This window comes from Pan troglodytes, chromosome 13 (assembly GCF_028858775.2).
Source record: "Pan troglodytes isolate AG18354 chromosome 13, NHGRI_mPanTro3-v2.0_pri, whole genome shotgun sequence".
Classification (NCBI taxonomy): Eukaryota; Metazoa; Chordata; class Mammalia; order Primates; family Hominidae; genus Pan; species Pan troglodytes.
The window spans coordinates 143,143,164-143,169,093 of record NC_072411.2 but is presented as its reverse complement, the minus strand read 5'-3'; the positions used below and the strand labels follow the sequence as shown (position 1 = coordinate 143,169,093).

General features: G+C 55.4%; 1 protein-coding gene and 1 long non-coding RNA gene across 3 annotated transcripts; one reads left to right on the top strand and one right to left on the bottom strand.

The window, feature by feature from the left end:
- Positions 1 to 595: 595 nt before the first annotated feature.
- Positions 596 to 11,840, bottom strand: AGXT (alanine--glyoxylate aminotransferase). 2 transcript variants are annotated; one of them, XR_002942900.3, is made up of 11 exons: positions 11,614 to 11,840; positions 11,209 to 11,401; positions 9,892 to 9,956; positions 8,908 to 9,008; positions 6,659 to 6,729; positions 5,646 to 5,730; positions 4,504 to 4,599; positions 3,617 to 3,771; positions 2,098 to 2,193; positions 1,581 to 1,709; positions 596 to 1,018 (listed from the first exon to the last, which is right to left on the bottom strand). XR_002942900.3 is itself a non-coding variant. In XM_024355175.3 (11 exons), exons 1-11 carry the CDS (start codon positions 11,776 to 11,778, stop codon positions 911 to 913), a joined length of 1,179 nt encoding a protein of 392 aa, XP_024210943.1. In that variant the 5' UTR covers positions 11,779 to 11,839; the 3' UTR covers positions 596 to 910. The 2 variants fall into 2 exon arrangements, 1 of the variants encoding a protein (XP_024210943.1); XM_024355175.3 differs by having other exon boundaries at positions 3,702 to 3,771; positions 11,614 to 11,839.
- On the top strand, positions 10,194 to 23,455 carry LOC112208415 (uncharacterized). The gene is made up of 3 exons (XR_002942901.3): positions 10,194 to 10,338; positions 20,732 to 20,947; positions 21,343 to 23,455. It is a non-coding gene; the product is annotated as an uncharacterized LOC112208415 (long non-coding RNA).
- The last annotated feature ends 2,475 nt before the right edge of the window (positions 23,456 to 25,930 follow it).

Here is a 25,930-nt window from a genome sequence, read left to right as displayed (position 1 = left end):
AATATGGTGAAACCCCATCTGTACTAAAAATACAAAAATTAGCCGGGCATGGTGGTGCACACCTGTAGTCCCAGCTAATCCGGAGGCTGAGGCAGGAGAATCGCTTGAACCCGGGAGGCGGAGGTTGTAGTGAGCTGAGGTCGTGCCACTGCACTCCAGCCTGGGCAACAAGAGTGAAACTCCGTTTCAAAATAAATAAATAAATTCAAATATGCCAGACTGATCTATGGTCACAGAAGTCAGGCAGTTGAGGGGTGGGCACTGGCTGGATGGGAGCATAGGGGACCTTCCATTGGAGGCTTCCACGTGTCATGGGCTCAGGTCCTGGCTGTGCGCTCTCCAGCACGCAGGTACCCTTGTCCATGACAGGGGTCTCCAACCAGCCCTGTGGGCTGTGTGGGTTCACCTGGATGTGGTGCGTGAGGACGTTTGGGGGTGTGACATCTGGGGCTAGAGTGTGGTGACAGCACCTCCTCCAGGGGAGGATCTACCCTGTGGGCTCCAGGATGAGGAGTGTCCCCCTAAAGTCCACAATCAGGCAGCTCAGGGAGCAGAGATGCTCTCCTCTCACTCTTTCACAGAGCACCCCACACAGTGAGGAGAGGTGGCCAGGCCCTTTATTAAACATTCCCGGGAGGCTCATGGCCTGGGGACTGCAGCTCATTTGGAAGGCACTGGGTTCTGCGCCCAAGTGGACTGTTTCCAGGAGGTGCCACTGGAGGGAAAAGGGCTGCCTGGGGCCAGGGAGGCTGCCTGGTTCTGCCTCCCGGGCTGGGTCAGTGGCTTTTCTGTCCCCAGGCCTGGAGGACCTTGCAGGGTCTGTTTGCTCCTGATCCCTCAGGGTGGGCATGGGACAGGTGTGTGCCAGTGCCAGGTGTGTGCCAGCGCCAGCTGTGGGCCAGCGGGCAGGTCACAGCTTCTTCTTGGGGCAGTGCTGCAGGGCCGCCCTCAGGGCCTCCGTCACACGGTCCACATTCTCGCGGGTGGCATTGCAGCCCAGCAGGCCGATCCGCAGCACCTGGGGGGCACAGGCCGGGCTGACGTCAGCCTCCTGCCTGGGACCTGCCTGACCCTGACCGACGGCTGGCCAGAGCCAGGATGGGCTCACCTGAGTGAGGACCGCCACCCGGTGTCCACGAGGGGAGTTGACAGCCCTGTGCAGGTCACAGAGGGGGCCCTCGAACACCCAGGCCAGGGCAGGCTCTCCTCCCTCTGCACCCGCAGCCATACGGGAGGACAGGGTGGTGCAGTGAAGGTCCCTCCCCACTGCCACTCAGAGACACAGCCAGGCCCAGGCGTGGGGCTTCCGGCCTGGTTCCAGGGTCTGCTCAGAGGGAAGGAAGGATGTTCCGAGTGGAATCATAAAGGCTGCACCTGGTGACCTCAGTGGGCTGGGGTGGGAGCAGGGGCGACAGGATACGCTTTACTGGATACCCCTTGGAGAGTGGGCCCTTCTGGACGCTCCTGCAATCTGGGCTTTCGGATGACCCCGGCCTCCCCTGCACCTGGTGCACAGTCCTGCTCAAGTTGGGGTGGCGGGTTTGGTTTCTGCAAAAGGCCCTCGAGGCGCTCCCTCTCACCTTCCCCGTGGAGGGCCCAAGGCCACCCATGATCTCAATGTCGAAGTGGTCCATGACGTAGCTGACGATGTCTCTCCAGTCATAGCCAGCGGGTACAGCCACAGTAGTGACTGTGGGAAGCCGGAGCGCCTGCAGGAGGGGCTGGCTCAGTGCGTGGGTGAGAGGCCCTGCACGGGCCTTTGTGACAGCTCTTGGCCGGTGCCATCTGCCCCAGCTTCAGGTTCCAGAGGAGCCGGGGGAGAAAGGGCCGGGAGAGAGCAGGGACCCCACCCCTTAGGAGGCGGTGGATGGGCAACTTCCCACTGGAAGATCACAGGCCGTCCTGAGATCCCGTATCAGAGGCCGGGAGCTGTGACTTCATGGCTCCTGCCGAAACTAATCCCTGGCCCCGAGGCCACACCACCGGGCAGCCGCCCCCTCCTTCTCAGGAGCCAGTGTCCCTCTTGAGGGGGCTGGGCAAGAGCCCCTCATCCTTCCCCATGGGTGCAGGGCTGCCCACTGCCAGGGGCCTCCTTACCGGGTCCTTCACGAAGAGCTGCAGCCCCAGTGCCTGCAGGCGCCCATGCAGATACGCCGCGGCCTCGCGGTGCTGGCGCCAGCTGTTCTCCAGGCCCTGTGTGGGAGATGGCGCTGGTGGGCAGTGGCATGGGTGGGGTGGGCAGGAAGCCCCGCCCTCTGTGGTGCGGGAGGAAGAACCTGACTCTGCAGGCCTTGGTGCAGGGGAGCCCCTGGAGCCCCCAGTTTGACTTTGCCCGGGGGCAGGGCCTGGGTCTACCCCAGGGCAGGAGGAAACATCTGGGTCTGGGAGAGACAGAGGAGGGTTCAGAGAGACAGAGGGGAGGTCTGCCTGTGGCCCCTGGGGGAGAAGAGGGGAGAGTGCCTTGCAGGGGGAGGGGACTGGGCAAGGAGGGGAAGGGCTGTTGGGCTACACAGGGCTGGAGTGGATCAGGGCCAGGGCTCAGGGTGCTGGCTCCCAGGCCCCCTCTCCTCTCAGGGCCAGCTCCCCTGACCTGGCATCCTCCCCAGCACTGCTCCTGCCTCAGCTCTGGACAGGTGAGGGGTGGTCTCTCCAGCCCTGGGCCCCTCAGTGCCATCACCTCTGGTCACGGGTCCTCCCGGCCTCCAGTCACCAGCTCTCATGGCCACCCCAGGTGGGTCCCCGGAGCAGCAGCTGCTCTCTACTCTGGCCCTGGCCCGTCTTCTCTGTGCATGTGCCCCTGCAATCTGCACTCTGCCAGGTCCCTGTGCCTCTGCCCTTGACTGTGCCCTGCTGTCTGGTCCTGTTCTCTTCCTTCTCTGCCCAGCTTACACCCCCCACCCATCTTTACGACCCTAGAGCCTTTCCCTGTGTGAGCGCCTGACCCCTCGCCTTCCCCCGCGGGTGCGGGTGGCATTTAGCTTACAGGGGCACCCTGGCACTAACCCAGCCCTAGGCAGTGGCTTTATGAGTGGACCCAGGAGGACAAACGTGGCAGGCACGGCCTTGCAACCTCACGGGAAGCTGGCTGCAGCCCGGGGATCCTTCCTGGACTCTGGACTGGTGGCTGGCAATGGGCCCTGTGGGACACAGGACCCAGATGAAAGTACATGGGCCTTCCTGTCTCGTGGCCTGCAGAGCTGCTGGGCCTGAGGCCACTCTCAGCCGCCTGTGTCCTGAGAGTGTGGATGTTGCAGTGGCCAAATCAACCCCTGGTCACGCCCAAGTGCTCATGCTCAGCTCTTGCCCTGCCATAGGAGCTGGACAAGCCTGCAGGAACTGCCAACCCTCACTTTACATCCACGCCCACCTATCTGTGGGCACGTCTCTGGCCCCTTCGGCCTCCCCTTCTCCCAGCCCACCCACTCACCGGGCCTCACTTACTGCTTCACACAGCAATGGAAGGGTTGGGAGCATCCACACCTGCCCCATTGCTGCATCTGTCCCTGGGGCTGTGTCTCCCTGGCCCTGCCCACAGCCAGTGTACCCGGGGCCCTGTCCTCTCTCCCCCACCCCCACTGAGGGCCTGTCTCTGGCAGGCTCCCTTTTCTCTGTGCACCAGGGATGGTTCCTTCTCTGCAGGCCGCGCCCTCGACAATCCAGCCAGTGGCCCTGTCTCCTCCTGTGGAGTGCAGCCCATGCACCTGTTCCGCAATGAGGGCCAGGCTCTCTCTCAGGCTGTACAGGCTGATGACCGGGATTGTGTGATGGTACCTGGAAGACACGAGGGGGCTTGGTCCAGCACCATGGGCAGGGTCGGGGGCAGATGGGGCATTAGCTCTGTCTGCCCCAGCCCCAACAGCACAGGCTCTCTGACCACAGGCCGGTATCCTCCGCAGAGGAGTCCTGTCCGGGTTCAGAACTTTGGACCGGGAAGGCAGCTTCGTCTGCCAGGGAGAGCATGGCTCTGTGTAGGGCCCAGCCAGGATGCAGTGGGTGGCTGCAGGAGCAGAGACACGTGCCACCACCTCCCTGCGGAGCCCCTCAGTCCCAGCGTGCCTGCGAAGCTGGCACTGGCCCTCTGTGCCCACTGGGCTAGGGCACCATTCCTGGCGCCTTGTTCCTGTGTGTAACATAAGGGGCCTTGGGTTTATGGCCAAGGTCGTCTTTTCAGAAGGGGTAAGCTGAGGCCCAGGAGTGGGGAGATATGGCAGGGCCAGGTCCAAAGTGCCCGAGGGTGTGCTGGGACCTCTGGGGGGGACAGTGTTTGTGGAAGCGGCCGTGGGAGCCATGACCCTGCCCAGAGCCTCGGGCCAATCGAGGAAGGGGGGAACCCAGGGTGGGGCATTTGACTGCCTGATGCAGGCGGATTCTGGGGCTCTAGTTGGGGTTCTTGAGGCATGAAGGTGGAGGGCTTGGGGAATCCCTGAGTGCAGTGAGAGGCCAGCACCCCACCTGTCAGCCATGCCCAGCGCCCTCCACCTTCCCATCCCTGCCAGGCCTCACATCCTGGGCTGGTGGTCACAGCCCCAGAAGTTGGCCAGCCACTTGATGTCCAGGTAGAAGGAGAAGGGCTTCGTCCTGCGGGAGTACATCTTCTTTCTGGGGAGAGAGAAGCAGGCTGAGCACCAGCCCCTCAGCTTGGGCTGAAGGCCAGGGCGGTCTCGCTGGCTGTCCTGTTTCACAGGAGTGAAACGGGGTGGGGCCCCCAGGAGGGCCCGCCCCAGCTGCATTTGTGCTCAGGGGCCAGAGTGGGACTGGGTGGGTCGTGGGTCCCTCAGCTGTCCAGTCTCGCTGGCCCTTGGGCCCAGCTGTGTGACCCTGCCATGGGGGCACCAAGGCCAGCTCCCTCCACTCTGTGTGCCCCTTTCTCTCCCCCAGCCCCTCCTACAGGGTCAGCCTTCATTTCTCACATCACCCAGAGGTGACTGCTTTCGGGCCCCAGGGGACACTGGCCGGGCTTGAAACTTTAAATGTGTCCGTCTCTACAACTCCAGATTGAGGGGCCAGCCCCGGCCTCTCCCCAGGCTCCTGACTCACACCCAGCCGCTTCCTTCACCCTCCCTTGTGGTCCAGCTGGCATCTCAGACCTCCCACGTCCAACACCGAATTCCTGACTTCTCCCCGAAGTCCTCTCTGTTCTGGGGAACGGCACCTCCAGTTGCCAGGCTGCAGCTGGATGGGAACCGCCTGTGAGGTCTGGCCCCCTTCCCCCACCCCCTGCCCGGCCTGGCTCAGAATCTGGACACCAGGAGTGGGAGGTGAGATTGGGACTGCAGGGGGCACTGTGTGTGGCCCACGTTGTCCCTTGGGGCAGCCCCTGGAAGCTGAGCCAGGGCGGAGGCCGGTCAGGGCACTGGGCCTCAGGCCCTCAGTCCTTTCCTGGTCACTCCTTGCTGTGAAGCTGGGAACTTCCAGAGCAGTGGACTCTGCACCCTGCACACACCTGCAGCCCTCCCCTCGCCCGGCCTCCCCACTCGCTGTGAACGCAGTGCCTTTGGCCTCCCAGAGGGTGGGCAGGAGAGCGCCAGGTGCTGGAGGAGCATGGGGAGCCCTTCCTGCCTGGCTCCCGCCCCTCCCGCCTCGGGCCACCTGAGCTCCCTGCAAGCCCAGCCCTGCACAGAGGTGAGGGTCTGTGGGTCACTCACTTGGCCTTGTCACTGAAGGAGATGAGCGAGGTCCCTGGAGGGGCGTTCAGGGCCTTCTGGGAGCCCGAGTACAGGATGTCGATGCCTGTAGATGGGTGGTTTGCTCGGGACGGGTGAGCCCCACCTCAGGGCAGGCCAGTCCAGCGGGATGCCTGCCTAGCTAATGGGCTGGTAGGCTACGACCCTACCACGAATCCATACACGATAGGAGGGGAGATGTGGAAGGGAGTCCTGGGTTCAAATCTGGGCACTGCTGCGTGGCAGCCATGACCTCAGGCCTGAGCGTTTTAGCGCAGCTTCTCCCTCTGCTGTGCTGGTCCCCAGGGACAGCCCTGCCACCCCGGGCACCGTGTCCCTGGGGCCCTCCCCAGGTCCCTGCTTTCAGTAGTAGTTTGAGGATCAGCCCAGAAATCCCTCCCTTCCTGCCTGAGAACTCCCAAATCAGGAGGGGCTCTGCAGAAACAGACAGGCTCCCATGGAGTGGGTGGGCAGGCACCGCAGTGGATGCAATGTGCAGGCTCTCTCCCGTAAGCGGATGGGCACAGGAGGCTCCTTGGCCCCTCGGCCGGCCTGGTTGAGGTTCCCTGCAAGGTGACCCTGACAGTGGTGCTCACTGCTATGGGCAGCCTGGCAGGGCGCAGGGCAGATGTGAAACTGAGCCTCTGGGGGGTTGGGCAGAGGGATCCCCAATGCCTGATTGACTGGAGCCCTGGCCCTTCCTCTTCCCACTGCTTCTGCTACAGCTCTGGGGCATCTCAAATGTCCCCCACCAGAAGCTGTCCCTCCTGCCAGTCCCCATGCCTGGATCTGAAAGCTCAGTGGAAACACTGGGGTGCTGGGTAGTTCATGGAGCCGCTCTTGCCCCAGTAAGGAGTGAGTGTTTCCCTGGGCCTGGTGGAGATGGGGCCGAATCCGCAGCATCGGCTGCTGGACGCAAGCTTCCAGCAGGGCTTCCTGCACGCGGAGCCCCAAGGTTGCTTGGGCTGGGTAGGGCCCTCAGAGCACACCCTTACCTTGCTGGTCCATGTAAAGGGGGGTCCCGCCCAGGGATACCACCGAATCCACCAGGAGCAGGCACTTGTACCTGGAGAGGTGGGGGACAGAATGGAGGGCAGCAGGTGAGGCAGGGGGCCACTGGAGGGCTTGGGCCCCAGGCTGGATGGGGTTTCTGAGCCTCAGGCTGGCAAGGAAGGCGGGGCACCTCCCACCTCCACCCCAGGAGTTGGCCAGTTGCCTTCTCCTGCCTGTCAGGATCCATCAGGACCTGTGGCTCTTCCTTTCTCAGCCCTGAATATTGGAGCAGAGGGAGCTGGGGGAGTGAGGGAGCATCACGGCCCTGGTGAGACCCAGCTGCAGGGCCCGGCAGTGGTGCTGAAGAGGGTCAGCCGGGCAGTCTGTGGTTCCCAGGGACAGCGGGCGCCTGAGGGCCTGTGTGGACCCCAGGGACCAGGGTGGCACCAGGCTGGGCCTACCTCTGCCAACAGCTGCTCGGCCCAGCCACTGGCCAGAATCTAGGCCAGAGGGGACAGAGTCCCAGAACAGCCCAAGCAGCAGCGCCACAAACTCTCACCCTCCTCCGCCTCCATGTTCATGAACTCTCGCCCTCCTCCTGCATGTTCACGAACTCTCACCCTCCTCCACCTGCATGTTCATGAACTCTCACCCTCCTCCGCCTCCGTGTTCATGAACTCTCACCCTCCTGCATGTTCACGAACTCTCACCCTCCTCCTGCATGTTCACGAACTCTCACCCTCCTCCACCTGCATGTTCACGAACTCTCACCCTCCTCCTGCATGTTCACGAACTCTCACCCTCCTCCACCTGCATGTTCACGAACTCTCACCCTCCTCCGCCTCCATGTTCACGAACTCTCACCCTCCTCCGCCTACATGTTCACGAACTCTCACCCTCCTCCGCCTCCGTGTTCATGAACTCTCACCCTCCTGCATGTTCACCAACTCTCACCCTCCTCCACCTCCATGTTCACGAACTCTCACCCCCCTCCTCCTGCATGTTCACGAACTCTCACCCTCCTCCACCTGCATGTTCACGAACTCTCACCCTCCTCCGCCTCCATGTTCACGAACTCTCACCCTCCTCCGCCTCCATGTTCACGAACTCTCACCCTCCTCCGCCTACATGTTCACGAACTCTCACCCTCCTCCGCCTGCATGTTCACGAACTCTCACCCCCCTCCTCCTGCATGTTCACGAACTCTCACCCTCCTCCTGCATGTTCACCAACTCTCACCCTCCTCCACCTGCATGTTCACGAACTCTCACCCTCCTCCGCCTCCGTGTTCATGAACTCTCACCCCCCTCCTCCTGCATGTTCACGAACTCTCACCCTCCTCCACCTGCATGTTCACGAACTCTCACCCTCCTCCGCCTCCGTGTTCATGAACTCTCACCCTCCTGCATGTTCACGAACTCTCACCCTCCTCCACCTCCATGTTCACGAACTCTCACCCCCCTCCTCCTGCATGTTCACGAACTCTCACCCTCCTCCGCCTGCATGTTCACGAACTCTCACCCTCCTCTGCCTCCATGTTCACAAACTCTCACCCTCCTCCACCTCCATGTTTTCTTATAAAGAAAAAAAAGACACAGAAAGTATCTCGTGCTGGCCGCAGGTGGGGACGGCCTGGGTGTTGCTGAAGCCGGCCAGGTTATGTTTGTGAGCTTTATTCATGGCCACGGTCCATGCAGCAAGCTGTCTGGGCTGGGGGCCCTGTCAGAAGGACCCTCCCTGGCCGTGGAGTTTCTCTCCTCTGTCCTGTGCTCAGACCTGCAGACGGGACTGCTGGGTCCCAAGGGGCTCTGTCCGCATTTCTCAGGAATCCCATCTGACTCCATTCAAGGCCTTGCCCTGTGCACCCCCATGCGGGGATGAGGGAGGCTGGAGGAGGGGAGTGGAGGGCATCAGGCAGCTTTAGTGTCCTGGCAATCTCGGGGTGAGGTGGGGACAGGCCCTGGCAAGATATGGAAGTCTGCACCAAGCCCTCTTCAGCCCTGGGGACAGAGGTCAGTGGGCACTATGGGGGCGCTCGGCCAGGGAGCACCTGAGCCTGCCCTGGGACCTGGGGTTGTCTTTAGACTCAGCCCAGAGCAAAGAGGACCTGGGAGGTGCCTGCACCCCACACCATGTGACAGAGGCTGGGGTGGGGACCAGGGGCAGAAGGACCAGAGGGACCAGTGCCCACCCCTCCCCACAGCCTGGCTCTGAGCTGTGCTCCAGTCCACCACCCTGGGGCCAGGCTCACCTGTGGCAGAGTTCCCCGAAGCCATCAAGGGGCTGCAGCACGCCGGTGGACGACTCCCCGTGGGTTAAGAACAGCAGCACTGGCTTGTGCTGGGCCAGGCCCTGAGGAAGCAGGGACGGCTGTGGGTGGAGGTCAGAGGGGCAGGGGCCAGAACACCCCCACAAACCCCCCATGGGTGGCGCAGCTCCAGGTAGCAGGGGCTGGGCCTGCCTCTACTCCTCCCTGATGGTGTGCATGGGAGGAGAAGGCTGGGGCATCTCCGCTCCGGGACAAGGGCTTTTCCAAGAACAGGACTTTGGCGCAGAGATGGAGGAGGGTGGCCCCAGCCTGTTGCCTGGCCTGTGAGGGCTGTTGCTAGATGGACTGAGTCCCCACACTCTGGGTAGGCTGAGGTTGACTTCAGCCCACAGGGTGGGGTATCCTGAGTGTCAGGGACATGTTCTGCAGCCTAGACTCCAACTTGGCCTCCTGCCTCCAGCGTCTCTGGCCCTGCCTACAGGACCAGGCTCCTGACTCAGTTTCCCTGCCAGACAGAAGCCTCCTTACCAGTCTTCCCACCATTCCCAGGTAATGGAACCCTCCCCTGTGGCCGCTCACCAGATGCTAGGATGGGCTGAGGGTCAGCCACCAGCCTCCCGGCCATGATCCCACCCTGCTGGCTGGCCACTTCCAGGCGGCCCCTGAGCCAGCATGCCCCCTCCCACCTCCTCCTGGCCCTGACCCCCACCCCGGGTCCCCTACCTCCTCTACCTCCTGCAGTGTGTAGTGATCTCCAGGGTCCTTGGCCACTCCCGGCCCTGACCCCCACCCTGGGTCCCCTACCTCCTCTACCTCCTGCAGTGTGTAGTGATCTCCAGGGTCCTTGGCCACTCCCGGCCCTGACCCCCACCCTGGGTCCCCTACCTCCTCTACCTCCTGCAGTGTGTAGTGATCTCCAGGGTCCTTGGCCACTCCCAGCCCTGACCCCCACCCCATGTCCCCTACCTCCTCCACCTCCTGCAGTGTGTAGTGGCCTCCAGGGTCCTTGGTCATCGGGTGCACTCGGGCTCCTGGGTGCAGGACAGAGTGGGCCGTGAGTGTCCCGCACACACCGTAGAAGCCAGTGTTGGGCACCCGTGGCCCTGCTGAGCAGGGCCCTGTGAGGGCTGGACCCCACCCACTGTGGCACCCTGGCTGCCTGCCTGAAGAGGAGGGTGGACTCTGCCCAATGAGAGCCTCTCTGTGTGTAGAGCCAGGGCCATCTTGACCCCCCTGCTGTTGGAGCCAACGCTCCTGGGGCACTCTTGACAGAGCTCAGCTCAAATGCCCTTTCTCAGGCCACACTGACCAGTGCCTCCCCAAGCAGAGAGTGAGCTCCCGGGGGTCGGGGCTGCACCTGGCCCAGGGCTGGCACACCACAGGTGTGATGGATGACAGACTGAAGGACGAGGGGTGAGTGAGGCAGCAGCCTTGCCCTCTGTTGGAGCTGGGGACTCCAGGAATCAGGGCCTCATCCCCTCCCTCTCTCTGCCCTATCCTGTGTGCTGTTCAGGGCCAGGTTGTGGGAGGGGAAGAACCTGCGGCCGAGGGGACAGAATGGGGAAAAGGGAAGCCATATACCACAGGCATCTGAGCCTGCGTGCCCTGATGTCCACTTGGGGTCCTAGCCTCTGCCGACCCTGGGTCCCCTTGAAAAGTTTGTGGACTTGGGGTTGGGACCCTCTTGGCTGTTGCAGTTGCGTATTAACCAGCATGGCCATTGTGGAGCTGACCAAGCTGATGTCCCTCAATGCCACAATCAATCATTAAACCCAGGGCACACTCCTGCTCCTGTCTCTTTCCCAGAAAAGTGTACTCCGGAGGCGAATACTCTGCCCATACCTCCATATTTTGTGTATCACATCAAGATTCCAGAAGGAAGGCTGCTGAGATTTGAGGGGAGGCTTCAGCTTCTGAAACCCCACCCTGTCACAGAGCAGAGCTGGTGCCTGGGGCCCTGGACAGCGGCTGGGGCTCTCAAGAGCGTGTGCTGGGACCAGAGGCTTCTCTGTAGTTCCGTCCCGCACATGCTCCAGAAACAGCTCAAGGAGACTGGGGGGATTGGGGCGCCTGTGCTGCTCCCAGCCCTATCAGAGTCAGGCCTCATGAGTGCCCGACACCGCCTGGAGGAGGCAGTGGGCTGGCAGGAGGTTCGTGCGCACAGGGCCACGAGGTGGGTAAGCGCTCACCCAGGAATGGGGGCTGCCAGCTTCAGACAGAGGGAGGCCAGGGAGGCCTTGAAGGATGGATCCAGGGCCATCCCCACCTGGGCCTCTCCCTTACCTATGCGCTCCCCGATGTCCACGGCTCGCTGCCCCCAAATGCCATTGGCCCCAACCAGGAAGGAGTCCCCAGGCTCCAGCACATTGACCAGGGCGGCCTCCAGGGCACAGTGTCCCGAGCCAGAGATGACCAGTGTGAGTGGGTTCCTGGTCTGGAACACGTACTGGATGCCTTCCTTGATCTCGTCCATGATCTGCATGTGGGTGGTATAGGGTGAGACCCAGGCTCCCTGCCTCCCCAAGTGAGGAGGCAGTGACCCCCTTCCCTCGTCCACGATCTGTGGGTGGGTACAGGGGTGAGACCCAGGCCCCCCGAGTGAGGAAGCAGTGACCCCTCCCCTCTTCCGTGCTCTGTGGGTGGGAACATGGGTGAGACCCAGGCCCCCCGAGTGACCCCCACTCCTACCTGGTACATATCCTTGCTCATGGGCCCGATCATCTGCAGCCCCCCGGCTGCCATGATGCGAGGAGCCAGGTTGGAGGGACCAGGCCCCAGCAGGAGCCGGTTGGGGATGGAGAGGGGCTTGAGCAGGGCCTTGGGGGGGGTCACCAGCAGCTTGTGAGAGGCCATGGTCCGCACCCAACCTGCCGCTCGGGAACCTGGGGCTGCACTGGCCTTGGCCAAAGCCTGGAATATTTCCCAGCAGGGCGGACACAGAGGTGAGAGGTGAGGATTGGTGGATGGGCTTCCGTGGCAGCCCTGCCTTTTGCTTTTGTTCCCTGAGGCTTATCTGTGCTTGTGCTGCGGGTCACGGCCAGGCAGCAGGGGACGAAGCCCTCAGGCAGAGGGAGCCCCCAGGGCTGAGTGACAGAAAAACAGAGTGTGACAAAGCTGTCCTCACCCCAGCCCTCCTCGCTCCCACTCTGAGTCCTGCACGTCCAGCCCCTCTTATTCTGCTTAGCTCAGGGGTGAGAGAAGTGTTTCTTAAAGGGTCGGAGCACAGATAATTGAGGCTTGGCAGGCCCTGTGGTCTATGTTGCAACAACTCACCCCTGCTGCGTGCTTGCAAAGCAGCTGCCAGAGATGTGGGCGTGTTCCTATAAAACTTTATTTACAAAAAGCAGGTGGCAGGCCAGATTGGGCCCATGGACTGTGGTTTGCTGACCCTGGCGCAGCTGATGGGAAGGCTTGTAAACCAAAAATAAAATTCGAAGCCCCCCAGCAACCATCTGAATGGGGTTCCCTGTCCGCCAGGGTGCTCTAAACTTTAACCTGGAAGACGTTCAGGCCATGCCACATCATAGCCCCCAGCATTAACATCGACATAGACCTTAAGTCTGATAGGAAGCATTTACCATCTATTTTCTCTCTAAAGCCCTCTATCTGAAGGCATCATCTGCTCCCTGCAACCCCTATTTCATAACCCAGACACTCCTTTCTGCTGATAATAACTCTTCAGTCAGTTGCCAATCAAAATATGTTTAAATCTACCTATGACCTGGAAGCCCCCCAATTCAAGTTGTCCCACCCTTCCAGATGGAACCAATGTAAATCTCCCATGTATTGATTGATGCCTCATGTCTCCCTAAAGTGTATAAAAGCAAGCTGTGCCCCGACCACCTTGGGCCCTTGTGGTCAGGGGTGCACCCTTGAGCTTGGCAAGGATGTCCTCCCTCCTGAGGCTGTACCACGGGTGCATCCTTAGCCTTGGCAACAAAAACTTTCTAAATTAATTGAGACCTGTTTCAGGTACTTTTTGGTTTACAGGCTCAATTTAGCAAGCAAACCTGCATGGTATACAGACACACACAAGGCAGGGGTTGCACAGTGAGTTTCAGCATGCTGCATTCCAGAGATGTATAGAAATTCTAGTTATGTATAAGTTTTAGGTTGAAAAGAGGCCTGGAACCAGGTGCCAACTTTAGATAATAGGGAAGTCTAATTACTTCTACATTTCTCAAATAAAGAGGTTCCCCCCCACCCACCCCACCTGGGGCCTGCTTGATGGTCGCCAGGTGATCTTTGCTGTCCTCATTTTCCCTCTGACAAATATCTTGGTGAAATCTTTGACCCTTCCTTTTCTGCCATGCTCATGTCCACCTGCTTCCTGTTGGGGTCTCAAGAAAGGGGAAACGGCACAGTGAAGAGGGGTGTCCAGTGCGCCTGACTACTTGCTGCTGAAAGGGAGTTCAGGGGGATAGGTCACGTTTTTCCCTTTCTTGCTCTCAGTCATGAAGGGAATAAAGGGTCATGAAAACTTGTGCACGGAGGCACGTGATGGGATTCCATCAAGAAGCCCCATGTAAATGGGAGCTGCAGTTGCAGGCCGGTATTTCCATCAAGAAGCCCCATGTAAATCGAGCTGCAGTTGCAGGCCAGTGTTGGGAATGCATAGCCTTCTGCAGGTGGAATTGTTCTCATGTAGAACACAGAAACGCAATCAGAGCATTAAAAAGGCAGGGACCAAATATTAAAAGAAAAATGACAGAAGATAAAGGTCTAAGGAATGGGGGAAGCCAAGTGATTTTTTGAAAACCAATCAGTAAAAGTTTTGGCCCAGTCTTGGTTGCTTTGGGAAAGTGTGTGTAGCCATTTGGCTTGTTTGATGATTTCTTGGGCATCGGTTCCCACTTCTCCAGACACATTAATGTAGGTGCAACGGGTCCTGTTGATGACAGCACAGACCCCTCCCTGTTCAGCTAGGAGGTAATCCAGAACTCACCTGTTACCAGACACCAAAATCCTGCTTGTGAGTCTAATGACTTGTAGAGCTGATAGATGGGTGCCAGCTGTTGCTATTTCAAGGGAGGCGGTAGGTTCTCTTAGTTGTGATTTCCTGGTAAGTAAAACCTCCCCAAGGGGTAAGAGTTGTGATAGTTCCCACAACTCCGGCCACAGTAAGTCCCAGGGCCCTTTTCCTTCTAGAAGGGAATTCTGAATTAGAAGTGATGTTCCAGACAGTGATTTGGGTGGGAGCTATTGTTCCCAGGCTACAATCACCATAGTGAAGAGAATGATCAAGGTGGGATAGGGCCAAAGCTTGAAAAGGGTTTAAATAGCTTTTAGCGGGGCTGCTAAGCCATAAGAGCCCAGGAGGGGCAGGATGATTATTTTAATTAAAATGTTGGGAAAAAAGGAAATGGGCCTTTTGACAGTTTTTAAGAGGACTCATATGGGGGAAAGACTATGTTTATGTACTGATGGAGGAGGTTTAAAAGCAGGCGGGTGCCAGTGCATGGCACAGGATGTAAACCAGGTGGCACGGTGGTTATTTCCTGCACTGGTTGCATCATTGTAGTAACATACATGAAGGTATTAGGAGTGCAGGGGTGCTGTATACTGGGAGCCCCACTATACTGGTCCAGTTTAACGGCTTATAAATTGGCAGTGATGAGATAGAGTCAGAATTTTTTTTTTTTTTGAGATGGAGTCTCACTCAGTTGCCCAAGCTGGAGTGAAGTGGTGTGACCTTGGCTCACTGCAACCTCTGCTCCTGGGTTCAAGTGATTCTCCTGCCTCAGCCTCCTGAGTAGCTGGAATTACAGGCACCTGCCACCATGCCCTGCTAATTTTTGTTATTTTTAGTAGAGACAGGGTTTCACCATGTTGGTCCGACTGGTATCGAACTCCTGACCTCAGGTGATCCACCTACCTCTACCTCCCAAAGTGTTAGGATTACAGGTGTGAGCCACCGCACCTGGCCAGAGTCAGAGTTTTGACTGTAGGAGGCGAAGGCCTCACATGAGTCAAAGTTAGCTGCATGAGTGTCATTATAACAAGGTGTACATCCCAAAATAACATTACAAGTTAAGGAAGTTTCAGTGATATTGTAAGTGTGGATGGTGGGGGAAGTAATATGATAGCACGAAGAGGGAGGTGGTTTCCAATTTACCAGCACAGAAGGAAATGGTCGGGGTGGGAAGGAGTGGTGAGAAGAATAATGAAATCCCAACAGTACAGTTCGATTGGAGACAGGGTGTGCTCACGAAGAAGAATCTACATGGCTTGGAGTAGCGGGTTGTGGACGGCAAAGCCAGCCACACAAAGTATTTTCTCCTCTCACAGTAGCATATGAGATGCTGAAGATGATATTGTCAAACCAAGAGGATTGGGAAGTTTTTATATGAGAGATAAAGAGAAAAACATGAAAGAAAGAAAAAAGGAGTCTCATTGTTCTAATTCAAGGACTGTTACAAAAGTTGCTCCAAGTATAATTAGAAAAACCACCCTGCAAATAAAAATCTAGTGCAAGCTGAATAATTGCATGTGGGTCTTGAGAAATGGGGATTGGATAAAGAGACAGTAAATTGGCTGGGCGTGGTGGCTCATGCCTGTAATTCCAGCACTTTGGGAGGCTGAGACGGGCGGATCACCTGAGGTCAGGAGTTTGAGAACAGCCTGGCCAACATGGTGAAACCCTGTCTCTACTAAAAATACAAAAAAAAAAAAAAAAAAAAAAAAAAAAAGCCGGGCATGGTGGTGCATGCCTGTAATCCCAGCTACTCAGGAGGTTGAGGCGGGAGAATCACTTGAACCCAGGAGGTGGAGGTTGCAGTCAGCTGAGATCGCACCATTGCACTATAGCCTGGGTGACAAAAGCAAAACTCTGTCTCAAAAAAAAAAAAAAAAAAAAAAAAGTAAGTGAATTGAGGATAATCTCAGAAAATTGGAGGACCTAAAAACCCTTCTGGAGTACATAAGGAAATGACAAGGGAGGGGAAGGAAAGTGAATGATAAACACAGCAAAAGGCTTACGTGGTATCCTTTGCTTTTGAAGAGAGGTTAGTGTCACCTGGTTGTTTGCAAAACAAAAATCATAGATCTTCCAAGGGCTCAAAATGTAAGCAGGCCGGAGTTCTGGCGGCAGTGCAGACTTTATGTGGCAAAGGTGGACCCAAGGGGAGAATCCCTGCAGTTAACAGCTGTGGAAGAGGCTATGAGGACTTGAAAGGGTCCAGTCCAGAGGGCTGGAAGGGGTTTTCTGTCTTGAGGCAAAGTTTTTAAATATACCCAGTCCCCAGGTTAACAGGAGGTCTTAGTTCTGATGAGGAGGGGTCAGATTTTGGACAAAATTTGTCCTGGTATTCAGTAGTGGCCTGGAGAGTTTGCCCAGGGAGGCATCACATTGAGACAGATAATGAGCCTCTGGATCAAGTAATAAGTCCGTTTGTAAAAAGGGCATCCATAAATAATTTCAAAAGGGCTAAGGTGGGTTGAAGCCTTTGGGAATTACTCTAGATCTTAACAGGGCAATAGGAAGAAGAGTTATCCAAAACAGTTGAGTTTCTATAGAGAGCTTAGTGAGAAGGGTTTTCAAAGCTAGGTTGGCCCTTGGATGACTGTGGGTGGTAAGCAGCATGTAAGTGATATTTTATTTGGAGGGCCTCACTGATTCCTGGAGTAATAGAAGAAATAAAGGCCAGGCCATTGTCTGATTGGAGGGATTGAGGGACTCCAAATCGAGGAATAATGTGTTCTAAAAGAGCTGTAGTTACTTCTGATGCTCTTTCTGTTTGAGTGGGAAGGCTTTAGTCCAGCTTGTGAAAGTGTCTATAAAGACTAAAAGGTATCTGAATCCCTTATGAGAGGGCATGTGGGCAGAGTCAGCTTGCCAGTACTCCCCTGGGACAGGCCCTCTATGTTGAATAGGTTGGAGGAGGGCAGGGGGTTCATTGCACCCTCAGGATTTGATTGACAGCAAATTGGGAAGGATTGAGAAATGTCCCATAGAGTTGGGGCTAGGCTAGGTTAGGCCCTTGAAAAAGAGGATCTCTTAAGGCTTGTAAAGTTTCCACCCCCAGGTGGTTAGCCCGATGGAGATTTTAGAGGATTTTCCATTGTGGAACCTCAGGGAGGAGAAGTTTATTTTCAGAGTTTTGAAGCCATCCCTCAGGAATGAATGTGAAACCCTGTTTTAGTGCCTTTTGTAATTTTTGTGGGGTGTGCTGGGGTTTTGGTGGGGTTGGGTGAGGAAAGAGGGTGGCCAAGCAGTTGATTTAGTTTGTTTATCTGCATAATTATCCCCTCTGACAGGATTTGAGTTATCTTTTTGATGAGCCGGACAGTGAAGGATTTTGCTATTTCAATTGGGAGATGTATGTCTTCTAGCAAGGTTGAAATTTCAGGGACATGCTGAATGGGGGTGTTATGGGCTGTGAGAAGTGCATGGTTAGTGGGGGTGTTTTGGGCTGTGAGAGATCCTCTTTGCTTCCAGTGGCTTCATGGGCATGCGTTACGTGACACACAGACTGAGTCAGGATGTAAGTCACTTGAGCTTTATTCCAGTCCCCAGTTAGAGAGCTATGATAAGGGCTATTAGTTCAGCTTTTTGAGCCAAGGTGTTTCCTCTGGGTGGAGGACCTGATTCTACGACTTTAGTTAGGCTAACTATAGCACAGCCTGACACTCTCCTTCTAAAATGAACCTGCCACCATCAGTGCACCAGGTAGAATCAGGAATTTTATGCACAGTGTCCTTTAGATCAGCCCTAGCACTGCAATAGTTTCAATACAGGAATTCAATAGTTTCTACACAGGAATGTCCAAGAGCAGCCATAGGTTTTATAGATAGTTCAGGAGTTTGCAAAAAAAGTGATTGGTACTTATGAATTCTATTATCCAAAATCCAATAGAAGGCTTTAAAATTTAGAATATCCAAGACCTGATGCGGGGATAAAAATCATTAAGGTTTGTCCTAGAGTTATTTTTGAGGCTTCTTGGACTAACAGGGCCACCACTGCTAAGGCTTTTAAGCAGGGGTGCCATTCCTGGGATGCCAAGTAAAGGTTTTGAAAAATACACTACAGGGAACTTAGAGGGCCCCAGATCTTGGGCTAAAACTCCCAAAGTGATTCCCCTTCATTCATGTACATTCAAAAAGAAAGGCTTGGTCAGATCTGGTAAGGCTAAGGCCGGGTCTGAGATGAAAGCCTGTTTTAAAGTCTTTAGAGCATGCTTCATATTATTAGTCCATGTTAGAGGTTGTCCCTCAGCTCCTTTGAGGGTTTCATGTAAAGGTTTTGCTATTAATCCAAAGGGAGGAGTTCATATTCGTACCCTCTAAGGACCCAAGCTGTTGTTTAGTTCCTGGAGTTGTCACGTTTAAGATAAGATCTTATATTTTGTATTTTATTTTTTAATTTATTATTTATTTTATTTTATTTTGTTTATTTTTTAGACTGAGGTTTACTCTGTCACCCAGGCTAGAGTGCAGTGGCATGATCTTGGCTCATTGCAACCTCCACCTGCCAGGTTCAAACAATTCTTCTGCCTTAGCCTCCTGAGTAGCTGGGACTACAGGCACCTGTCACCACACCCAGCTCACTTTTTTTGTATTTTTAGTAGCGATGGGGTTTCACCTTGTTGGCCAGGCTGGTCTCGAACTCCTGACCTCAAGTGATCCATCTGCCTCAGCCTCCCAAAGTGCTGGGATTACAGGTGTGAACCACTGTGCCGGGCCTAAGATAAGATCTTTACAAGTGCTAGAGAGGCTCTTTGTGCTGGGAGTTAAGATAAGACCCCAAAATTGAACACCCTGTGTGGATATTTGTACCTCAGAAGGAGATACTTTGCACCTATAATCAGCACGTTTGTTTAGTACTAATACAGTATTTTGGTCTGGAACAGCTTTGCTAGGACTACAGATTATAGGTCATCCACATACTGGAGTAGATTGCTATCTGGGAGAAGCTGCAGTGTGGACAGATCTTTAACTAGGGCCTATCTAAAAAGGTGGGAGCTATCTCTGAATCCCTGGGGCAGAACTGTCCAAGTTAACTGTTGAGTTATTTGAGTATCTGGGCCTTGCCATTCAAAAGCAAACAAATATTGGCTATCTGAGCATACAGGAATGTAGAAAAACACATTCTTAAGATCAAGAACTGTAAAACAAGCTGTGGTGGAGGGAATCTGTCCAAAAAAGGTGTAAGGGTTTGGGACAATAGGATGAATAGGAATAACAGCTTCAGTAATAACTCTAAGGTCAGAGCCATTTGGTTTCTTTATAGCTAAAAGGGGGGTGTTACAAGGTGAGTTGCATGGGTACACTCATCCACGGGTTAAACATTTTTGTTATTAGAGGTTTTAGCCCTTTTCATGCTTCTGGTTTCAAGGGGTATTGGGGGGTTCTGGGGAACTTATTGGAATTTTTAAGCTGAATGATGACAGGAGTGGCTGATATTGAACGGCCAGGAATAGAAGTTTTCCAAACCTCAAATGGCACTTGTTTTAGAATGTGAGGTTCTACAGATTGTAGCAGCTCTTTTGGTGATGTGTGAGTTAAAACAGCTAGAAGGTGAAGCCTTAGCTATAAATTAGCTTGTAATTTTGTGAGTAAGTCATGCCCTAATAATGGAACAGGGCAGCTTGGCAGGACTAAAAAGAAGTGCGTAAAGGAATAGCCTTCCATTTCACAAGGGAGTGGTGGTGTGAAACAGCCTCGTTGGAGTTTTCCATTCACACCTGTGAGGAAAATGAGGGACTGGCACATTGGGCTACAGTAAATGTTTAAAGCTCAATAATTGGCCCTTGTATCCCTGAGGAACATTGTCTCTTGTTCAGCCTCAATCAGATTTCCTCAGGGCTCCTCCATAGAGATAGAGAAGTTAGGGGCCACACGGCCCTGTCAGTCATCTGGAGAATGACTTTCAGAGGTTTGGTCATCACCCAGGGAGAGAGTGAGAGGTGCCCGTCCTTGCCCTCATCCTTGTCCTTGTTCTGCAGGACCCCCTTGTTGGGTAGGTTGGCAAGGTTTTGGCTGTGATGGCACAGAAGGAAGAGGTGCCCCACGCCCTGTCATGGGGGAGAGAAGGAAAAGGCACTCTTCCAATGACCCTCTTGTTTGCAATGAGGACAGGGTCCCGGGGGCAGCTTATAACCCAGAGGTTTGGGATATTCTATACTCTAGTGTCCTGGATTCTTGAAATAATGACAGGCCCCTGTTCTGTTAGTGTTATAGGGACAAGCCTTGGGGTTAATAGCAAATGAAAAGAATGTGCCAATGCTGTCGCCATGTCAGTAGCTTGACCACACCATTTTTCCTCCTCCAACTGAGCCTTTCTTATTTTTAATGTTTCCTCCTGGTTACTGAAAACCTTAAAGGCTGCATTTAGTAAAGTAGGAAAGGGAGTTTGTGGGCCTTGCTCTAATTTTGGAGTTTTTGTCTGATGTCTTAGGGAAGGCTGACATAAAACGTGTGGCCAGAATGGATTGGCCCTCAGGGGTTCCGGGGTCTAACTTGGTATATTTATGCACAGCCTACACTAGTCTAGCTTGGAAAAGGGCAGCGGTTCTCAGATGGCTCCTGAGTGATTTCTCGTAATTTAGAAAAATTAACAGGGTTTATTAGAGCTTTTTTCATTCCTTCCAACAAGTAAGTTATAATCTCGTCTGCCCCTGCCTCTGTCTTGGCCACATTGGCAGCCTGGTATTGCCAGTGGGTTCTGTGTTGGGGACAGATTTTTCCCGGCTCTATTATCATTAGGATTATGAGCATGAGCTTTATGTGCCCCAGCTTGAGCTAAAGACCATAGGCTTGATTTTTCGTCATGGGAACAAGTAGTTAATACACGAATGTGTCTTCCCAGGTCAAATCAAAGGCAAGAATTAAAGCTCGAAATTCTTGAATGAACTTAGTGGGATCCTGGCTAAATGAACCCAGTGTGGATTCGAGAAAGATCAGACATTGGAAAAGGGACATGAACTTGAATTGTTCCCAAATCTCCATTTGCCACCTTGTGGAGAGGTAAAACCCTTGTGGGATCTTCTGAGGACTCTCTGCTAGTGGCATATGTGACTCCTGTGTGAGTATGTGAGGGGGATAGAGTATCTGGGTATTGGGGGCAGGAGATTGATTGGGGGATGGAGCAGACTGAAAGGGGGCAGGTGAAGTGGGAGCAGGCTGCAGAGGGTGTGATGGGCAAAAAGAAGGGCCATCTAAGACATCAGAATCAGGGAGGGAGGAAGCTCCTTAGAAGCATATGTGGCAATTTTTGTGTAATTTTGGGTTTTGGGATAAAGCCAAAAAGACTTGAACACGTGGGACCTCTGCATCCTTTCTGAGGTTCCAGCAAAATGAGTCTAGCTGTAAAATAATATTCCAATCCAGGGTCCCATTCAGAGGCCAATATAAATTACTGGGGAGCATATATTGAACCCCAGATATATTACAAAAGAAAACCATATGCTTCTTTTTCAGAGTTTGTGGGTCAAAATGAGACCAGTTTTGAAGAATGCCATCCAAGGGTGAGTCAGATGGAATTGAAGAATGAAACGGACCCATGTTGGGTTCAGATCAGGTACTACAAGATCCCTGAGGTGTCCCTGAGGGACTTGGACCTCACCTCTTCGGCTCACTCTATTCGGGGGCGTCTACCACAAATGGAGGGCCTGCCCTTGCCTGGACGACCACTCCAGGTGTGCCCGTGTTTGAAGGGTCAGCTCAGACCTAAGGTGAAGGAGAACTCACTCATAACTTGGGATGCGGTTCCCACTTGAAGTGGAATCCAAACGTGGGTCCGCAACCAGTGGAATATGTCTGCGCAGAGTGGGGATCACTGCTGCTCATTTCCAAGGCACGGTTTACAGGGCATCAAGTGAAAGTGGACTTGCCACCCCAAAGGGCAATAGTAAATTCCCTCTTTTGTCTTGGCCTTCGGGTAACACCAGGTAGTGCCCTTGGCCAGAAACCTTCAATTGCCAAAGAGTACTCAAGCTGGTTCCCTGGCGGTTCAAAAATGGAAAAGAACCCTGGCTAATTCCTCACCCCTAAGGGCAGTGATGGAAAGATATCTCTTCTCTAGGGCTTCAGGATCCCACTGAAGAGTGGTCTTGGACAGGGCCCTCAGTTTCCAAGTAAAGAACCAGACCATCAAGGGAAGCAGGGAGGGAAAAGAAGGGAGAAATCCCAGTAAAGTCCTGTACGCACAACCGAGGTGCCTGGCAAGGTGTCGGAGCCCCAGCCTCGGGAAGGGGCCGACTCGAGGGCTGGTAAGAACTTACCAATGACAGTATGGGTTTGGAAGAGGAAAGTTTTATTAGGAAGAAAGAACGCTGCAGAGAAGTGCAGTGGGTGCCTCTGCCGGAGGACTCAGCACCACCAGGGATTTTCCTTAGGAGCATTTCTGGACCCCACGGCGGGAGCTGAAGGGTGATTTGCACGACAAATGCTACATTTGTAGACATTCTGGTGCCTTAGTGATGGCAGGGGGTGCACATTGAGTTTAATCAGCCACGCATTCCGGAGATGTCTAGAAATTCTAGTTACTTATAAATGTTAGGTTGAAAGGAGGCCTGGAACCAGGTGCCAACTTTAGATGATGGGGAAGTTTAATTACTTCCAAATTCCTCAAATATGGAGCTTTGCCATGGATGGCCTGCCTGATGGTCACCAGGTGGTCTTAGCTGTCCTCAGCCAGCTCACGGGGCCTTCCCAGCTCTGCCTCCTGCCCACCCCCAAGCACACTCCCCTCTGCTCCAGTCAAACCCATGCGCCTGTGCCTTGGCATGTGCTGGCCTCTCTGCCAGCAGTGCTTGCTCCTGTCTTTACTCAGCTCCCCCTCACTCCCCAGGGAGTCATCCCAATTGTCCAATGTCCTCAGCTGCCACCAGGCCACTCACCCCATCTGTCGCATCATCTGTTGACTGCCTGTCCTCCCTGGGGCAGGACCCCCTTTATGCAGCTCTGTGTGCCTGGCATGGCATGTGCGAGGGCATAGAAGATCTGGACATAGAGTTGGCTGACTGGTCCCGGAGGGTGGGTGGGCAGCCCTTGGAAAGCCAAGGAGGTGTGTGTGCTTTGTTCCAGAATGGAAGGTGTTGTTTGCTCATCCTTTGTCAAGGTAACCAGGAGAAGCTGTTGCAACCACCAAGGGAAGGTGTTTCCTCAGGCTGAGAGCTTATTGGGAGCTTCGGAGCTACTAACCACAGCAAGCTGCAGGGCAGGCAACTGACCTTTGTCACCCAGGAGTCCAGGGGATAAGGGCCACCTGGCCAGGTGGCCAGGCCGTTCCAGCCAAGGCCAGCAGCAGCAGCGCCTGGGAGTGGCCTCTCGCAGCTGTGAAACGGGGGCTGAGGGCACCGCCTGCCCAGCTCACCCGCCTTTCTGGGCCCTGGGGTGGGCCTGGGCTGGCAGGATGGGGCATGAAGTCTGGGTCAGGACCCGGGACTGGCCTGCCTTGCCCTCCTGGGCAGGACTGACCTGGGGTTGTCTTAGTTCCCCAGAGGAAGTCATCAGCGGAACCAGCCAGCCTGCTACCTGACACACAAGGCCAAGAACGGAGTATCTTTTAAAAATTTAACTTGTTTTGTTATAATTGATATAAAATAATGCAAACAATTTCTTTGGGTCTGGTGCCTGTCTCACTAAGGCAGGCGAGCCTGTCGCCCTTAGGTGCTGTAGGGAGATGCTGTGCGGTCTGCCAGTCACGCGTCCCCACCATGCACCATTTTAATTGAACCCCGGCTAAACCAGCCTGTTGGGACATCCAGGCTGCAGGTGGCCATCAGGGCATTTGTCCTTCAACAGGCAGCAGCTGGGTCCCAAGAAAGGGGAGGATTGGTGTAAAACCCACTGCCTCAACTGGAGGGCGGGACCCCTGGGCCGTGGGGCCTGTGCATGTGTAATGCAGTGGTGCCTTGGGGGTGTCCGGCACAAGTTGCCCCCTCCAGGTCACGGCCTGAATGGCAGGAGTTGGTTCTGGCAGGTGAGGGTCCTGCAGAACGGATGCCACCCAGTGGCTCCTGATGATAAGCCGCGTCCTGGGGTCCCTGTTCTGGTGCCATGTCCTGGGGTACCTGTTCTGGTGCCGTGTCCTGGGGTACCTGTTCTGGTGCCGTGTCCTGGGGTACCTGTTCTGGTGCCGTGTCCTGGGGTACCTGTTCTGGTGCCGTGTCCTGGGGTACCTGTTTGGGTGCTGTACCCAGGTCTGGTGTGCCATGAGGGCTGCCACCCATGCCTATGCTGTGACCCCATCCCTGGAACAACCCCTCCCATGCTGAGCCTGCTGCTGCATCCCTGCTCGGCACAGGTACCTGTGCCCAGGACTGGGCGTAAAACCAAGTCCTGTGTGGACAGCCTGCCCGTGCAAAGCCAGGAGTCCAGCCAGGTGGAGGCAGGGCTGTCCCTGGACCTCTTATCTGTGAAGTGGAGGCAAGTTCTCCCCTGGAGTGACAGGGCAGAGGTCAGGGGCCACAGGTCATCACAGTAACGAGGGTTGTGGTGGAAAATTCCGGCTCCGCCTCTCCCACCTGGGCCAAGGCCGCCCTGACACACTCTCCCCTCCCCATGCGACCCCGGCCAGCCCCAGGGTCCTCCCCGACAGGAGTGGGGGGTATGTGGAGCACCTCCCTGGGAGTCGGCACAGCCTCCTAAATGCTGGAGGACTCAGGAGCCACGACATCAGGGATTTCCAGGCAGCCTCCAGGGCTCCTTTCCCCAGGCGCCTCTGGCTGTGGCAAGTTCTTGGCATTGGTGGGTGGGGTGGGGGCAAGAGGTGGGTATAGAATCCAGCACTGCCTTCCTGGCGTTCACTCTGGGTTCCCAGAGGAGAGGAAGCCTTGGCCCCTCAAGACCTTCCCAAGCCCATGCCACAGAGATGTGAGCAGAGACCCCGTGTGGGGTTGGACAGGACAGGCCTGGGCCCCTTTCTGGAGGTGGCTGCAGGGGGCAGGACAGGTAGGGCCACCTCAACCGTGTGGCCCTGGCAGCTGCTTGTCCCACTGGGACCCCACGTCCTCATCTGCACAGCAGGGACACGCACTCGGGCAGCGAGGGCCACGGTGACTTGTGGGGAGAGGGCCACGGTGACCTGTGGGGAGAGGGCAGCTGCCCATTGCCACGGTCTCTGGGCTTTGCTCCTGGGCCCCCAACCTGGCCCCCACCAAACTGGAGGGCCCCAGCACCCCAATTCCAGGAAAGCCCATCACCCTCTTCTCCCAAGTGACTGTAGAATCTGAACCGGAAAGTAGAACAGATGATGAAGAGGATGCCCGGGCAGGTGTGGCCTCAGGCTCTGCTGGGGCTGGCCCCATCTGCCGCCCCTGCCCTGCCTTCATGAGGCCAGCATTCTGGATACTGGGGAGTTCTGCTGGGGAAACAGCACCCTCCACACATCTCAGCGGCGATCAGTGGGTGCGGGGTGCATTGCAGCTCCCAGAATATGTGTGTCCTAGAACTAACCCCTGTGAAACTGACCTTGTACTAGGGTCTTTGCCAATGTGATCAGGTTAAGGGCATACTGGATGAGGGTGGGCGCTAGCCCAGATGAGGTAGGAGGCCAGCAGGAGTCGTACTCCGGACTGGACTGAAGACAGGCCAAAAGCAGCAAGCAGCATGGAGGACATCCTCTGGCCACCCTCACTGCCCATCAGCCAAAACACCCCACCAACACCAGGACAGTTTACAATGGCACGGCAATGCACGGAAGTCACGGCCCATTTCCGTGGCAACAACCAGAAGTTACCGCCCATTTTCTAGCAATTTCTGAATAACCTGCCCCTTCATTTGTGTGTCACTAAAAGTGGGTATAAATATGGCTGCCAATCACCCCCACACGTGGCTCACTGCTTATGGGTAAGCCTGCAGCACTGCCACTGCCTCCCCGAAGCTGCTTTCTTCCACTACCTGCTGGCTCTTGAATTCTTTCCTGAGCAAAGCCAAGAATCTCCCCTGCATCATAGTGACTGGTGTTCCATAGAGGCTGGCATGGATGCCATTGAGGAGAAGGGGGTCTGAGCGAGCTGGGTTCTCCTTTGTGCGTGGCCCGCACCCACTCACGAGCCTCTCC